General features: G+C 45.2%; 1 protein-coding gene across 14 annotated transcripts in view; it reads left to right on the forward strand.

Annotated features, from left to right (window-relative positions):
- XYLB (xylulokinase) overlaps nucleotides 1–17777 on the forward strand; it is a 158760-nt gene that overhangs the window by 42213 nt on the left and 98770 nt on the right. For 11 of the 14 annotated variants that reach the window (XR_009758241.1, XR_009758242.1, XM_061587652.1 and 8 more), the window contains 3 exons: nucleotides 725–840; nucleotides 1337–1410; nucleotides 2579–2675. Coding sequence is in view for 10 of the 14 variants with exons in the window: in XM_061587652.1 (XP_061443636.1) it covers nucleotides 725–840; nucleotides 1337–1410; nucleotides 2579–2675 (287 nt within the window). In the remaining 4 variants the exon portion in view is untranslated. Of the gene's footprint in view, nucleotides 1–724; nucleotides 841–1336; nucleotides 1411–2578; nucleotides 4574–17777 lie in introns of those variants that run through there. The other 3 variants (XM_061587662.1, XR_009758244.1, XR_009758243.1) reach the window with 3 other exon arrangements.

Genomic DNA, 17777 nt, shown 5'->3' on the forward strand with positions numbered 1-17777 from the left:
ACATAAAAAGCAGGACAGAACAATCATTAACATCACTGGCTATTCAAGAAAAATGTAAACAAATGCATAGGCCTGCTGGCATTAAAAAAAGTATTCTCAAGAGACACCTGAAAGTCAAAAGCGAGGATGCCTGCTGGAAGAGAGCACGACATGGGACCAGTGACACTGAATGCCTGAGTTCTAGTTGCAGCCAGGTGGGCCTCTGTAATCTGGGCGAGAACTAATAGATAATAGCTAACTCCTGTGGATGATTTCAGTGATCAGGCTGGAATATAAGAGTTCAGGCAGTCCTTAAAGCAGCCTTTCTCAACCAGTGTGCCTCCAGATGTTGTTGGACCACAACTCTCATCAGCCTCAGCCAGCATTGCCAATGGTCAGGAAGATGGGAGTTGTGGTCCAACAACATCTGGAGGCACACTGGTTGGGAAAGGCTGCCTTAAAGTATCCTTAAGATTCCAGGCTCCTGTAACCCTTTTCTGACAGGCGTAAGCTAACTTTTAGACCAGACATGCTAAAAATAAGTCCCTCCAAGTTCAATAGGACTTACCCCCCAAAATAAAAGTGCATAGGATTACAGCTTCAGAAGACTTGTGTTGTACAATGCTTTTCAAACCCCAACAAAACAATGTTATTACTTTAAATATTCTGACCAGACACATTGAGAAATTCAACTGGCATTTTATTATTATTATTATTATTATTATTATTATATAATTTATTTTAGTTATAAGAATGGTTCTTTAATGAGAGAGAAGATTCGAGATGAGCTTGCCTCTGGCTCATGGGAAGAATTTTCCAAAGCACTTACATCTACAGCTGTTGGAAATGATGGAAATGTGGGTATGTGTCTTTGAAGAGAGAGAAATATCAAGGTTTGCTCAGATACTTTCATTACATTCCAATCCTGTTCCACTGGGCTCTTGTGAAATAAATGGCCTGTGCTTATACCAGAACAGCAACACAGTCTTCTGTCAATGCTGTCAGACATGCTGGCTGTAACAGACTACCAGCAGCCACATAGAAGAGACATAGAAATGACTCTAAAAAAGAAGAGTGCTTTCCCCCTTGCAAGCCACAGTCAAAACCTGGTTTACAATTATGGCTTGCAGAGCAATTGCATTTCAGAGTTCACTGGTTCAGATGTAATGGTAGACTATGGTTTGCCATAAACCAGAAAGTAACTAAATAAGCCGTGCATATGAGGGGAGGAAGGAGTGTGTGAAGCTTGAAGCATGTAATACCAAACCATCAATCTGGTTCTTATTGTCTTCATAATAGTGTTAAATTAAAGACAAACCAAACACAAACGTGGCAATCTTCTTAACTTTCCATTTAGGCTTTTATTTTGATGTGATGGAGATTATACCTGAAGCCGTGGGAATTCACAGATTCAACACACACAACAACAGAGTAAGAGCAGTTTTGCATGTTTGTTAAAGGGTTACTTCATGCATAATTAATTCCTATATGGGTTGCTCTTCCGTGTAGAAACACCCCCCTCGCCCACACATGAATGATAGCGTATCACAGACTTGCATATTCCAAAACCCATAATCAGGAAAGCCTTTATTAGAACCAATTAAAAAGTCACATAATGGTGTTCAAGCTTTCAAGTTCTCTAGAATGTATAGAATATAGAACTTGTACACAGAAGATCTCGATTCAAATCCTCAGCTCCTGATTTCAGTCGTAATTGCTTTGGATTAGGCACTCCCCTCTCAGCCACAGCTTTCCATTTTTAAAATGGGAGATAGTAACAACAGCTGAACCTCACAGTCTTGTCATGGACACAAAGAAGGGTTTTAAAGCACTTGCAGACCAATTCTAGCAATTGCACTTGGAAGCAAAGTCTCATCACATTCTTTTGCTTCTTGGTGAGTGAACTTTAGACTGCAGCCTGAAGTGTAGTAAAATAATTAAATTTTCAGTATGTGCAGCTGCAGTGTACTGGAATTCTGGGAAGTTGGTCAATATTTGTGACACAAGTGTTACTTCTGATTGTTTTCATTCCAGCTTCCTTATTTAGATGGTGTGCATATAATAGAAAGAAAAAAGATGTTGTGCCTCACTAAATTTGGCTGCAATCCTGAGAAAGTCCCTTTGAACTCAGTGGAGCTTCCTTCTGAGTAGACACGCATAGGATTGCACTGTTATCAATGAGAGTGGCCATGTCACATTCTTAGTTTTAAGCAGGCAGCAGAAAGGCAGATTTCTGTCGATGACTTTACTTACAGTGATGTTTTCTCCAGCCCCAACCCCTAGCTGCAAAACTCACTTCTGGAAGTGAGTTTTAAAGAAGCTTTACATATAGAGCAGAAAATACTGTACTGGAAATATCCCATCATGCACTGATTTCAGGATTGAAGAATATGCCAGCTGGGACAAGATTATGAGCTATATTGGGGTTGTCAAGGCTCTGGGAAGGCTGAGTACCTGTAACTGAATAGCAGCCACAAGTACAAACTTTCAAGGAAATGATAACGCTTTAAAAAATTCTCCCACCTACCCCCCAAAAAAACCTTGTGCATCCAATGCAGTAAGAGAGACAAAGTGTTAATTTCTTTCTCTTTCTATACAGATCCCAATATTTCCCAAGGAAGTGGAGATACGAGCCTTGATTGAAGGGCAGTTCATGTCCAAAAGGATTCACTCTGAAAAGCTGGGATATAAAATCTGTGAGTGTGCCTATGGCATGGGAACAGGGCTAAAAGAATACTAGATTAAGCTGATGAATGGTCTAGTTTCACATGCATTCATGCGCTCCCCCAAACTGATCCGGACCAAGAAGGGAACAGTTGCACAGCTTATCTCTGAGGAGTGGAGCCACATTGATGGGTCACTTTGAATCAGTAGTTGAGTGTGGACTGGAGAAAACTTCCCCAGATAGTTTTGGAAAAAATACTGTATCTGAAATGAAATAACCTGCCTGAGAGAAGGGATGGTGAGAAGGAAAAAGTGGATTGCTTGGCTCTACAGATGGTTGAAACTGGAGTTTTGGTGCTCTTCCTCCTTTTAATGTTCCCTGTCACACTGTGCTATTGTTACAACCAATGGTGTCCCTGGAAATTGTGGGTTTCTGCTTGATGCATTCTGCTTCTTTGTGTATTGAACTAGGTTCTGGTCTGGCAGTGAAAGGAAATGTGGTTTTGTTGCAGGAACTGAACTGAAAGTAGGAAATGTGTGGGTGGTCTAAACATGTTGGCTGGCCTTTCAAGCCACCCAAAATTTGTGCCATTCTTCTCTTACGAGAGAGCTTCTCTTTCAGGAGGCAAGGGGAGCCACTGATGTCCAGCAGGAGGTTGAAGCTGTGCCAGGCCTCTAGACCAGCAGAGCTGATGACATCAGTGGAACCTGCTATTTTGGCAGCAATCCCATTGGAACAAATCACCCTGCTCCTGCAACCACCACGTTAGCAGATGCAGTAGCAGCCTTGCTATCAGCAGCAATAATTTAGGTGAGATGCTGTCACCTTTACAGTGGCCATAGGGATTGTTGGAACTGCTCATGGGGACTGAGATGGCTTGTTCTGATTGGGCTGCCACTGCTGCTGAAGTTGCTGTCTGCACTGTTGACATTTGCTAGCCCTGCCAGTCTTCCTCTCTCCTCCTGTCTCAGTTCTGGAACCATTTCACAGGCTGGAGCCAAACACAGGAGCCACTGCTGCTGTCTATTGACAGCACAGCCCTGCTGTCTGAGGTCAGCTTCTCTTTATTTTCACCAGGGCAAAGGCACGTGGAGGTGACACTTTTCCCCAGCACTCCACGTGTGGCTCTTGTGTGCTTGCCAGAAGGGGAGTCACTCCTACACTGACGTGTGGAAGAAGTATGTGTGGGACCCTGGCAAACTGATTCTTGGATCTGCTGCTGATTCTATGTGTGACTGTAGGCAAGTAACTAATAACTGCTCTGCCTCTGAGCTGATTCAAAAGTGCAGAAAATAGAACATGGCCTGGTGCTTCTGGGACCATATCACATTAGACTGCAGGTGGTGGAGGTGTTTGCATGAATGAATGCTCCCCAGTGCCACACCTCCCTACACTTTGAAAGCCAGGAAACCTTACTCCTAGCTTTCCATGTTCAGGGAACCTCATGGGTTATTCTGTATATATTTAGCAATGGGGGCATTCCAAAATGGACTATTCCGGCACAGTTTCAGGTGGAAGCATTGCTTCTGTACTGTGGCTTCTATAGTTTGGAAAAGTGCTACTTTCTAATTTAGTATTTGAATCCTGGAAACAGAGGCTCAGTTCCTAAGCCTTTGTCTCTGCTGTGATAAAAGCCCGCTGTCAAGTGATGCTTATGCCTCAGTTTCACGTTTGTCTGAGCCCATGCCTATGTGAAAACTGTTGAGGTAGCTGTGTTGGAAAGAGTGCCAAATTTCAAGCCTTCTCTCAAGTGTGGAAATGTTAGGTAATTAGGTGTTTGTCATCTTCAAAATGTTCATATAAATTGGGATGGAGCCCAAGTCTCTTGCAGTTAAGATGAAATGTTGACTTTTATCAACTATATTAATGCCTGCATCTCGTTATCATAGATTATAACATAGTGTTAAGTATTAAAAAGTAAAACTGGAATGTTATGTTCCTAAATTCATGTTTTTATTGTGGTTTTATCTGGGGTTTCTTTTTCCTGCAATTGCAAAGCAAGAAAGGTGAAAGGGGCAGTCTCTCTTCAGGCCTCCTCCTCTTTGTTCTCAGTGGCAACATCTGCTGAAATGCAGTTAGGGCACAATTCACCATGAAATTCTGTTTAGCAAACCTGATTGAAGTGAATGGGGCTGGTACAGGAGACTATTAACAACTGTGCTTGACAGACTTGGCTGAATCCATTAGCGTATGCATGGAACTAGTCTGCCCAGTAGAGCAGGTTTCTTCCTTTGCAGAGTCCAAATTAGAGGCTGGAAAGGAGATGCACAGAAATCATCCATCTCAACCCCAACTCCCATAACAATATTATAGCCCCAATTCTAAAGGGTTACATTTACAGGGAACTATTAAAATGTTTATTTAATTATTTACAGAGAAACAGCTAATCTCTAGTGCAAGAGAATCATTCCTTCTATTTCTGATGTTCAGGTGTCAGTGCCATTCCTAATGTAGCCAAAATGGCATCACCTATGCAGAACTGAGTGATGTACTAGCAGGTTTGTGGGAACCCTGAAGTTTGAAGAAGTTAAAACAAATCTTTAGGAAAACCCCCAAAGCGGTGGGTGAGTGGACTCTGAAAACAACCCAGTGAGGACTCAGCATGCTCATTGGCCAATGAATGCTGTCTGTCTGACTGACTTGGGGGGGGGGGAGGAGTGGAAAATCAGGTAGGAGGGAGAATGGAATGGAGTGTCACGTAGAAAGGTATGGATGACTATTTGGCATCACTCCACACCACCACATTTTGCTTCAGGTCCCGATTGTATTACTGCTAACAATATATACATTGCAGGGAAATAGGCATGGGTTACTGTCTCTTTCTTCCAAGCAAACATGCAGGTTTGAAATGCTAAATATTATTAAGTTATTGTTAAAGGAATATAATCTTGTACTGCACAGTTTGTCACAGAATCACTTTTCTGTCCAGGAGAGGGCAGTAGATCCCATCTCATGGCAGTTTTATCTTTTTATTTGGATTCATTTTGCCTGACTCAGGCCTGTCCTTTAATACAAAGCCTCCTATTGAACCATGTGACTAAAATTTAGCACAGGTTTCCAGGCATAATGTAGATATTATAACCTTTTTAGCTATTGCATTCCTATTGTTTTAACATGTCTTAATAAAATTTCAATGAAAATTCTCCAGGAACGCCCTGCATCCTGTTCAGGATTGTTGACCTAAGGGGTGGGAAGCGTGTTGCAACACACAACAAAGAAAGGGGAAAAAAGCAAACAAGGCTATGCTCAGCTCTTTTGAATGTGTACCTTCTGATTCAGTGGTTCCCAAACTTTTTTTCCCAACAGACCACTTGAAAATTGCTGATGGTTTTGGCGGACCAGTTAATGTTTTTTCTGCCTGTCGGAGCAATTTTAATGTGCTATACTAGATGTTGGTTTATTTTTAATTGCATTTTTGTTGCTTCTTTTATCTCTTATATTTTACTTTATTGTGTTACCATTTGCAATCCATAGCATTCAAATTGTAATGCAATAAAATACAATATCAGTAATAAAAGAAGTGATAAAACTACAATTAAACATGATTACGAGTATTTAATAGACACATGCAATAGACCACCTGAATGAAGCTGATGGACCATTGGTATGCAGTGGACCACAGTTTGGGAACCTATGGAGGTAAGGGGAACAATTTGCATTTGATCCCCCCCCCAAGTTCCCATTTTCCCTACATAAAATATTTGTCACTTTTCTTCTATGTCCCACCCCCAGTTTTAAAAACGAGCCTCCCAGTTTAACAGTTCAGTCCTAGAGGGACCTTACATCTGTATATGAACTGTGTCCCCTATTTGTTTACTGGAGTTTTGCAAAAGTTCTTGCAGCTTAGACCATTGTGTGATCTCTCTCTCTCTCTCTTTCTCTCTCTCTTTCACACACACACACACATGCGCACACTCACACCAAGGTAACCCAAATTCTGTGCTGAGAAAAGTTTGCATCCTGAATATATTATGCAAATATGTAGTCTTTTACTTATTTTGCATAATTTATTCTACTTGTCCCCCTAACAAAGAGTTGGAGAGCTATTATATGCAGGTCATATAAAGACCTGCTTCTCGACTGGGAATTCTGCTCAGTCCACCTCTCAATTTCCCTGAGATACTGCCCGCATATTTTCAAGCTTGTCTCGGAAGCTGTAAGGCCCAGAGACTGACTTGTTTTTCTTTTTAAAAAAATGAAAGCTGAGATGTGCAAGACCTGTCTGCCAGACACCAAAACTGATGATTGCACAATGTGACAATGTCTGTGTGAAAGCCATTGTGTCTGGTGAAATGCAGATCAGTCCCTCACTGGCCTCATATTATCATGAAACAGCAGAGTAGCAGCAACAGATCAAAGAATGCACAAGCTTGGTCTTCGGACCAGGAAGATGGGGGGGGGGCAAGAATGGTTCAGCCTAGGACGTGTGTGCCTTTTTAATCCAGTCCTTAACCTGATAGCTGGGAGTTAAAAACAACAACCCCTTGTGTAAAGTGCTGGGAGCCTTCAGCTGAGAACTCTGGCTGCCGTACCCATCCAGTGTCTTGCACTCTGCACCACTGTGGCAGTTCACCAGAAGAGGGAACTATTGGCTTGGCAAACTGTGCTTGGGTACCACCTGTGTAGCTGGCCAGGAGGAGGTACTGCAGTTTAAGAACATAAGAGCCCTGCTGGATCAGGCCAATGACCCATCTAGTCCAGCCTCTTGTTGTCACAGTGGCCAACCAGATGTCTACGTGAAGCCAGCAAGCAGGACCTGAGTGCAACAGCACTCTCCCCTCCTCCTGTTTCCAGTACCTTCAGAATTATACTTCCTCCAATAGTGGAGGCAGAACATAGCCACCGGGGTTAGTCACCATCGAGTTTGCAAAGACAGCAATTGTCAGGTGACATAAGGAGCTGCTGGGGTTTGTCCTAACTCTTCAGTCTTTAGACATTGGCCTGGCTCCTGCATCTGAGTAACTTGTCTCTATTAAGCTGCTGACAGACTAAATCAGCTACTTCCAGGCTTCTCTCCTGCCTGCTTCTCTACCCGTTCACACAGTGCCTCCCTCGCTTTGCCTTCCCCAGGCTGCCCTCTCGGTGATTAGCCTTCTGCTTGCCTAACTCTGTCTTGACTACACTTCCAGACACCAGCCCTGACAGTCTGAAACTTCATTACCTTTCCACTTTATATGAGAAAAATGTGTTTGTAATTCAAAAGCTTGCAATCTCTTGCTGTGTCAACAGTAGCTGGTTCAACAGTGGATACCATCTAGTCTATTTTGTGTTCTTATTCTCTGGAACCAACATGACAGTGACTTCTTATCTCGTTTCATGGAACCAACATTGGAACAACACCCTGAAGTTTAAGCAATCGGGGCTAGTAGATTAGTTGTCAGTGGGCTCTTGACATTTGAGAGGCATCAAACCATAGATAATGACTCTGTTTTATCACTCTTTGGGGCTGTTGATTTGGCAGCATTTCAAAACTCACAGCTGATAGCAATGGCAATCATAGTGTTTCCAGTGCAAGATTTGATAGTGACTTCTTTGTAAAACTAGTATCTGGCAGTTCTCTAAATGAATTTCCTTATTATAAGGAATGATAGTTCTTTTATTTTTTCTTGTTTAGTTTCACAAGTATACTGATCCCTCATCCAGATTTTGTGTGACGAGCAGACTGGAAGCATTCCATGATTTTTGCTCCCTCTGCTTTTGGGAGAGAATCTCTGCATATTCTCGCACCTTTCTAGGTATGTGGTACACACTGAATTCCATGCAGGTCAGCTTTCTGCACATTGCTCAGAGGGTTCAAAAAAGCAGTACCATGCCCAATTAGGTACATGGCATTTATTTATAAAAGTAGTTATATATCGCTCTCTCACAAAATATCAGTATGACATACATAAAAACATTTAAAAGCAATACAAAACAATAATTAAAATGTCTGGCTTCTCTAAAAACATTTTAAACAGCCACATAGGCCTGTCGGCACAAAAAAGTCTAAAAGTCTAAAAGTGAGGATGCTCCATAGCTTTAGACTGGTGATATGGTACACGATTTGAAGAAGTGCTTTATATGTCCCAAATCTCCCAATATTCAGCTTCATTGGATGTTCCCAAATTCTGATATTATGAGAAAGGAAGAAAAACATCACTGTCACCACACCATATATAATCTTTTTCCTACTCAATGCTAGTGTATGTGAAATTAGGACTTTTTGTCCCAATTTGCATTGAATTGTATTTGCCATTTTACTGCCCATTCACCCAGTTTGGTCTTTTTGGAGCTCTTCGCAATCCCTTTTTGTTTCAACCACTCTGAACAATTTGGTATTACCAGCAAACTTGGCTGCCCCATTATTCACCCTAGCTCTTGTCATTTATGAACATGTTTAAAAGCACAGGTCCCACTACTGATCATCAGGGGACTCCACTTTCTGCAACCCACCATTCCTACTCTCTGCTTCCTGCTACTTAACCAATTCCTGATCCACAAGAGGACCTGTCTTCTTATTCTATGATTGCTAAATTTACTCGGGAGTCTTTGGTGAGGTACTTTGTCAAAAGCTTTTTGAAAGTCTATGTGCCCAATGCCAACTGGATCACTTCTTTCTACAGTAGAACCTTGCTATAACGCGTTATAGGGTTTCTGCGCTATAATGAAAGCCGCATTCTGTAAACAGTATCTTACTCGGGGGACATCGTCATACCCATCGCATATTTGAATCCGCAGTTCAGTGAGCTGTGTTACATCCAGGTTGAAATGTATATGCTTTCTGACACTCTCAAAGAGTAGGCTAGCAAGGCAGGACTTTCCCTTTCAGAAGCCATGCTGGTTCTGCTTTAGCAAAATTTGTTCTTCAATATGCTTGGTAATTCCGTGTTTAATAATGCTTTCCACCAGTTTTCCCAGAACAGATGTGATTTTTCAGATCCTTTCTGGATCCCTTTTTAAAAACTGGTGTTACATTGGCCAGTTTCTAGTCCTCAGGCATGGAGGGAGGTTTTAGGGACAAGTTACATTTTTTGTTAGAAGATAAGCAATTTCTCCTTTGAGAATACTGTATGACCACAGGTTCTCCACAGCAGATCTAGACCATGATCTCCACCCAAACTTGAACGTATATATTGCTACTTGTTAAATGTAAATAATAATGGAACAGTTCATCCTGAGGCAAGTTGATGTTTCACTGTGTTGTAGGCATGGCTTGGTAAAAGGTTTGTGACGTTACAGCCAGCACAGTGTGGCCTTCAACAAGGGATCTTTTTGAGTTGTTTTGCAATGTCTCTTAGTGTGTGTGTGTGTGTGTGTTGAAGTGAGTGCATTTTAACCGCATTTTCAAAATATTTCATCTGGATATCTCCCATCTGGATATCTACTAAAGTATATTGGAGAAGGATATTGCAGATATAGTTGGGATGGTGTTGGTGTTGCAATTCACAGATTCAGATTGCAGGATTGCTATGCAGCTGTTTTGATGTTTGACATCCTGCTTTCATTGTTCAAACTCTGGAACAACAATTCCTTAGACTGAATCCATGGGCCTCCCTAGACTAACATGCTTTTCATAAAAGGCCATGTTTGAGTTTATTACATAATTCACAATCTTTAAATTTGAATTTAATAATGAAAGTGGATTGGAAGCTTTAAAAATCCTGATATTTGTCTATGGTGCACGAGCAAGTTTACAACTAGAGGGTCACTACGTGCCCCATGGATTTGGCCTATAAATATAGGCCAGACAATATACTTTAATTGAGCAATGTCTCCTAGTGAAAGACCAAGCTAATCTTTTAAATTACATAGAACTCTTCATTTGAGTAGAATGGAATGTTAGTTGGTGTTCTTACTGTGACAAGAACAAGCATTTTCAGCCATTTTGGACCTATAATGCCTATTCCCCAAACCCTGCTCTCTCTTCGCATGAGTCCAGTTCTCACTGAGGTGTGCCTGGGCAGTGCCACCTCAGACTGCAGGTAGAGGCCTGTTGTCTCTGAACAAAATGATTGGAAGCTAGCTTGTCTGGGAGAAAGCTAGGCTAGAACATATGTCCCTGGCATGCAGGATTTTCCACAGCAGTCCTGCCATCAAGCGGGTATCATAGCTCAGCCTATTGTCCGAAGGCAAGAATGTTCTGAAGTCAAGACTAGGGGCATCAGGCCCCTCCCACTCTCCAGTTCATTCTTGCCTTCATCCGTGCAAGTTGGAGTATATAGATAGCGTAGCTTCTAGATAAGTTTTGTGTATCTGTGTGACGGTGTGGAGGTTTTGTGTGTGTATTCCTGTTTGTTTCCTTCCCTCTGTCTTTTACTTTAGAGTCCGTGGGACTGACTGTTCTTTGTTTATCTTTGTGCTTACTTACCTGGGGAATTTCTTTGGGGGGTTGCTCTTTGCCTGTGTTTCCTCAGTCCCTAGCTGAATGGTGACTTACTGGGAGACCATGGCTGTGGTTCTTCCTTCCTCAGGCGGCAGACGCAGCCTTAATCCAGGAGCTTGCGGCTGCAGCTTCCTGCTCTGCACCGCCGCTTTTTCGTGCTTTTACAACTTGCCGCCTACTTTCGCGGCAGCTCCCTTAATTTTTTCCTCTCCAGGAGCCTGCGTCTGCGGCTCTTTTTGCCTTTCAGCGGCCCTTTATTTAGTTGGGCTGCTCCGCCTCCCCCGGCTCGTTCCGTGGCATTTTAAATCTCACCGCGACTGCCTTCAGGAGCCTGCGGCTGTGGCTCCTTCCCCTTTTCGCAGCTTCACTTTGCCGTTGGCTCCCCCCCCCGCTTGCTGCGACTGTCCCAGCAGCTGTAGGGATTTCGCTGGCCGTTCTGTCTCCTCAGCAGTGATTTACCTGGCTGGCCCTTAAAGCTGCGATTGCATTTCTTAGCCCTGTGGCTGTAGAGCGTATTTTGAGGCCGCTCTGCTGTGGCAGTTTTTTCGGTAGGCTCTGTTTGAGCTCGCTGGTGCTCCTCAGTGACTGCCATTGCTTCTTCCTCGTCCCTATGCTTTTCTGATTGGCTAATTTTCCCGCTCTTTTAATGGGTGCCATTTTGTTCGTTCCCCTTTTCCCCACCCTTTCTGTTTAGCCGTTTCAATAGTAAAGGATTCTGTTCAAGGCCTTTTTGTCAGTTTCTGTGTGTGTGCTGTAGGGTAGAACACCTATAATCCTGCACAGGTTCCTCAACACAAACTGCTGACTGAGGCTGACTACTGAAGCTGTTTGGAACTGTACATTCTGCCCCATCCGTGACCGTGTACCAAGCCTGTTTGGAACTGTACATTCTGCCCCATCTGTGGCCTTGTACCAAGCCTGTTTGGAACTGTACATTCTGCCCCATCCGTGGCCGTGTACCAAGCCTGTTTGGAACTGTACATTCTGCCCCATCAGTGGCCGTGTACCAAGCCTGTTTGGAACTGTACATTCTGCCCCATCTGTGGCCTTGTACCAAGCCTGTTTGGAACTGTACATTCTGCTCCATCCGTGGCCGTGCACTTAGCCATCTGAGCCAGTACATTCTGCCCCATCCGTGGCCGTGTACTGAGCCTGTTTGGGTCTGTACATTCTGCCCCATCCGTGGCCGTGTACTGAACCCCCTAGAAAATATATGATGGCGGAACAGCCAGCGACAACTCAGGCAACCAAGCCTAAACAATCTAAGGCAGCCAAGCACAAGCACACCAAAGCGGTTGCCAAAACTAAACATCTATCCAGCCACAGCACAACCAAGGGGCCACGCTACGTCTCTGTTCCAGTTTCCGAGGACGCGGGCCAGGAACAATTAACAAATCTTTTTCATTCTCCAACTGCATCCTCCGAGGAGGACTTTGCAGGGTTTCCTGACCAGCCAGCAGCTAGCTACCCTCCTCCCATATTACCACCTAGGGCTCATTCATCTTCCCAGCCTGCTGAGCCGCCCATAACTTTGCCTCTACAAGCACAACCATCTCCCACACCAGGGCTGCAGCTGTCTCATGAGTTCATATCACAACTGCAAGACATGCTGTCGTTCTTCTCTCAAACGCAGTCACAGTCACAGGTCACTGCCATTCCTCAGCGGAGTGTTTACAGACAATCCAGTAATATGGGCCACTATGTATGCAATGAGGCAGATCCATCATGCTCTCCAAACCCTTTTGAGATTGCCAGGGGCAGGTTTGTCGATGACGTTTCTTGTGGAGAGGATCCACCATATGCTATGCAAGCCGAAGGTGACGAGTGGAGTGATCAGTCGGAACAAGAGGAGGATACATCTTATCGCCTCTTTGATGCCTCCGATTATCAGCCCCTTGCTCGCAGAGTATTGAACACCCTTGGTCTCCAATCTCCACAACCTGCAGCTGCCACTCCTGCTATTAAAGGGGCCAAGGTCCTGAAATCCCCCAAACCAGCGGAGCACTACCTTCCTGTGCCAGATCCTATTGCTAAACTGGCCAAAGACGAATGGTCTCACCCGTTACAAACACGCCGCTTTAACGCCCTTGCGGACAAGCTTTACTCTTTGGCTCTGGAATTTACAAATAGACTGGCCTTCCCTGGCATAGACAAGCCGATTTCCAGTCTAGTCTCTAGATGCCTTCTGCCGAGGGAAGGGGACTCACATTTAAAGAACGCCACTGAGCGGAGGCTAGACTTTGCCTTACACAAAAACCATGAGGCCACTGCTTTCACCATGCGAGCTTCTGCATCAGCTTCCATCTTTTCCAGGGCAGCAATGATGTGGTTGGATGACCTCTTAGATGATCCTAATCCCGATCCTTTCTCTCTGAGGAGGTCATTGGTGAAATTATGCAAGACGGTGGCGTTTGCGGCTGATGCCACCTTGGACGCAACTCAGCTGGGAGCAAGAGCCATGGCAGCTCAGGTAGTTGCTTGGCGGACCCTCTGGCTTCGTCACTGGGAAGCGGACTCTACAGCCAGGGTTAACTTATCAAGGGCACCTTTTTTGGGCTCATTACTCTTCGGCGAGGAAGCCCTAAAGGCAGTACTAGTGGACCCCAAGGAGTCTCGGAAGCCTGTCTTGGCCATGGTCAGGAACATTGATCGCAGACCCTTCAGACGTTTCACCCCATCCCGCACGCCCCAGCCCTTTCGAGGAGCGCGGCCCGGGGGACGAGGCTGTGATTTCCGAACCAATGATCTTCGTTACTTCAGGGGATTCTGGAACAGACGTTTCCCAGACAGAGGACAGTACCAGGGATGCAGAGGTACCTCAACGTCCTCATATTGTGGAGGGTCTCACCAGCGCAGACAGTACTGACGCGATACTGGTCAGGGGCAGACTGCTTCTGTTTGGAGACCATTGGCTGCGTCTGACTCAGGTCTCCTGGATCAGAGATCTCTTTTGTTATGGCTATGCACTAGAGTTTTGGGCAACCCCTCCAGACAGATTTCATCCCTCTCCTTGTCCCAAGGCTCCATCCAGGCACTGCATCATGCAGACAGCCATATATCACCTCTTGGACACAGCAGCAATAGAGCCAGTCCCTACAACAGAGAGGTCGGAAGGGGTGTACTCCCTCCTATTTGCTGTGCCCAAATGAGATCTGTCATGGAGGGCGGTGTTGGACCTCAAGTTCATCAACCATTTTGTAAAGTATCGCAGATTCAAAATGGAATCCCTCCACTCCATTACAGAAAGCCTTCACGAAGGAGACTTCCTGGTGTCTATCGACCTAAAGGAAGCGTATCTCCATGTACCTATTTGCATAGCCCACAGAAAGTTCCTTTGGTATTCGGCCCCCAGCATTTTCAATATCGAGCGATGGCGTTTGGTCTCTCATCTGCCCCGACGGTCTTCACCAAGGTGCTACTCATCCTAGTGGCTTACCTCCGTCTTCAAGGGGTGCATATCTACCCCTACTTGGACGATCTTTTAATACGGGCGAGTTCCAGGGAGCTGGCTCATCTCCATCTAAAGCTCACACTCCATGTCTTGCAGACCTACGGATGGCTAGTCAATTTCAACAAAAGTCATCTCCAACCAACCCAATGTCCACAACATCTAGGGGCAATGTTAGACACCCTGCAGGTGATGGTGTTCCTGTCTCCAGACCGCATAACCGCCAACATAGACATCGCACGGTTTCTGATGCATCGCCCTACCGTAGACGTGATGCTTCTAGCAAAGGCTCTCGGAATGTTGGTGTCCACCATCCATATTGTGCCATGGGCTCGAGCTCATACTCGCCAACTTCAGCGGGTCTTATTACCGTTTCAGCAGGACATTGCCAGGTCCAATCATCGAACAATTCCCTTGAACCCGGTACTGCGTCTTCCATTCCGCTGGTGGACGATGGTCCAACATCTCAACCAGGGCACTCCGTTCAGAGAACCCCGCAGGAATGTTGTCACCACAGATGCCAGTCTCATCGGCTAGGGAGCCCACTGCAACTCCCAGTTCGTTCAGGGGGTTTGGTCTGAAGCCGAGCAGACTCAAAGCATCAATTGGCTGGAACTAAAGGCTGTCCACTTAGCTCTGCTCCATTTTCAATCTCTGTTCCCCTTGGACCATGCTCTCATTCGAACGGACAACACGTGTGCGAAATCTCATTTAAACAGGCAAGGGGGAACCAGGTCCCGTTCTCTGCAGAACCTAGCCTACCTCATATTCGACTGGGCAGAACAACATCTACAATCCTTGAAAGCAGAACATCTCAGAGGAATTTGGAATGTGACAGCAGACTGGCTCAGCAGACAACAGGTCTTTCTGGGAGAATGGAAACTTCATCTGACCATTTTCCATCTTCTCCAGCATCGGTTTGGCGTTTTCTCAGTCGATCTGTTTGCCTCCAGTTGCAATTACCAGCTACCCAGGTACTTCGCACGATACCTGGACACGACAGCGGAAGCGGTGGATGCTCTGTCGCTACCGTGGCCGGATGGCCTGTTGTACGCCTTCCCTCCAATACCACTTTTAGCCAGAACCTTGAGGAAGGCGTGACGCGACAGGGCCCAGCTGGTTCTGATAGCCCCATATTGGCTCCATCGACAGTGGTTCTCGGACCTCCTTGCCATGTCAGTGACAGACCCTTGGACGCTCCCTGTCAGGCCGGACCTTTTATCCCAGGGTCCAATATGACATCAGGACCCCAATTGGCTTAACCTAACAGCGTGGCTTTTGAACGGGGACATTTGAGGTCTGCTGGCCTGTCTGAAGCTATTATTGACATTATATTGGCCTCTAGACGACCATCTACCACTCGTATATATCAGCATACTTGGGTGGCATTCTCCAGGTGGTGTCATTACCAGAATCTTGATCCTTCTCAGGCCACAATACAACAGGTGCTGCAATTCCTTCATAGGGGCCTTATGATGGGACTTAGACCCAACACCTTACGTCGACATGCGTCCACTCTGTCGTCCATTCTCTCAGTTTCCTCCACTGGTGCTCCTATTGCCTCGCATCCTTTCCTCAAACGCTTTCTGAAGGGAACTGCTCTACGTTCACCGTATCCCACCGTTTCCTTTCCTGGAGTTTGTCGAGGGTCCTGCAGGCTTTACAACGTCCTCCATTTGAACCTCTTCGGACTGTGCCATTACGTATATTGTCATTCAAGGTCCTGTTCCTGATCGCGATTACCTCTGCAAGACGAGTTTCGGAATTGGGCGCCTTGTCTTCGGCCTGCCATCTCTGTGTTTTTCACAAGGACTCTGTTGTACTGAAGACTGATCCTTCCTTCCGTCCCAAGGGCAATTCAGTTTTCCATTGCAACCAGGTCATTGTTCTTCCTTCCTTTTGCCCTAATCCTACCCATCCTCTGGAGAAGGTTTGGCATTCGTTGGATGTTCGCAGGGCTCTCAAGACCTACTTGTCTCGGACCCAGGATATATACGACGAACTGAGTCTTTGTTTGTATCCTTTCATCCACGTTCTATGGGGAATAAAGTAGCTAATTCCACCTTATCATGCTCATTGCGCGCATGTATTACCTTAGCTTATGAGTCCCTGAAGCTTCCAGTTTTATCTAGAATAACAGCTCATTCCACTAGATCAGCTGCCACTTCGGCTGCTTTTGCTACCAACGCTCCTATTGCTGATATTTGCAGAGCGGCTGTTTGGTCTACCCCACATTCGTTTATAAGGCATTACAAAATAGATTGTTATACCTCTGCCGATGCCTCTTTTGGCAGGTGGGTATTGCAACAGATACTTAATGATGATTAGGATGTGGGTGGTCCCTCCCCATTATGGGCTGCTTTGGTACATCCCGCTTGATGGCAGGACTCCTGTGGAAAATGGACCATTGGTCTCACCTGAAGGGTGATTTTCACAGGAGGCCTGCCATCACGACCCTCCCAGTTGGAGGATACCTAGATATTTTTCTCCGGTTTTTTATACATTTCTGTTACGCTATTATGTTCAGGTTTGCTAGTGAAGTCAAGACTGCTAATCCTGTTATACTGCTATGTTAGAGTCATATTATTATGAAATTGCTATTATGTTATGTCCTTGCTGGTAGGCCTGTTGGCCTTTTTTCATGCACTTTTAGATATCTCTCTCTGGACTCGCTGCGAATGAACTGGAGAGTGGGAGGGGCCTGATGCCCTTAGTCTTGACTTCAGAACATTCTTGCCTTCGGACAATAGGTGGAGCTATGATACCTGCTTGATGGCAGTCCTCCTGTGAAAATCACCCTTCAGGTGAGACCAATGGTCCATTTTCTAAGGAGGGAATGCTCTGTATGGAGGCACCATCAGTCATGTGAGCCCTTGCCTGGTGTGTGAAGGGCTATAGCTCAGTGGTAGAGCTTTGCATGCAGAAGATCCCAGGTTCAATCCCCAACTGTACCCTGTCTAAAATCCTGGAGGGCCACTGTCAGTCAGTATGGAGCAGGGGTTCTTAACCGATGGTCCATGGATCCCTAGGGGATCAATGGATGGGCTTCAGGGGGGGTCTGTGAACCACGAGCAAAAAAAAAGAAAAATCAATTTTCAGTGCAATAAATTAAATTGTATGCAAACTTTTGTGGGTACCTGTTTATGTGCATTTTTCTGGGGAGAGAGTCCGTAGCTTTCTTCCAATTCTCAAAGGGGTCCATGACCCAAAAAAGGTGACAAACCACTGCTATTGAGGTTAGTGAGCTAGATGGGCCAATGATCTGACTCAGTATAAGGCAGCTTCCTATGTTTCTTTGTGATGTTTTCCAGCCTAGACACAGA

The sequence above is a fragment of the Rhineura floridana genome, chromosome 10 (genome assembly GCF_030035675.1).
Source record: "Rhineura floridana isolate rRhiFlo1 chromosome 10, rRhiFlo1.hap2, whole genome shotgun sequence".
In the NCBI taxonomy this organism is placed as follows: Eukaryota; Metazoa; Chordata; class Lepidosauria; order Squamata; family Rhineuridae; genus Rhineura; species Rhineura floridana.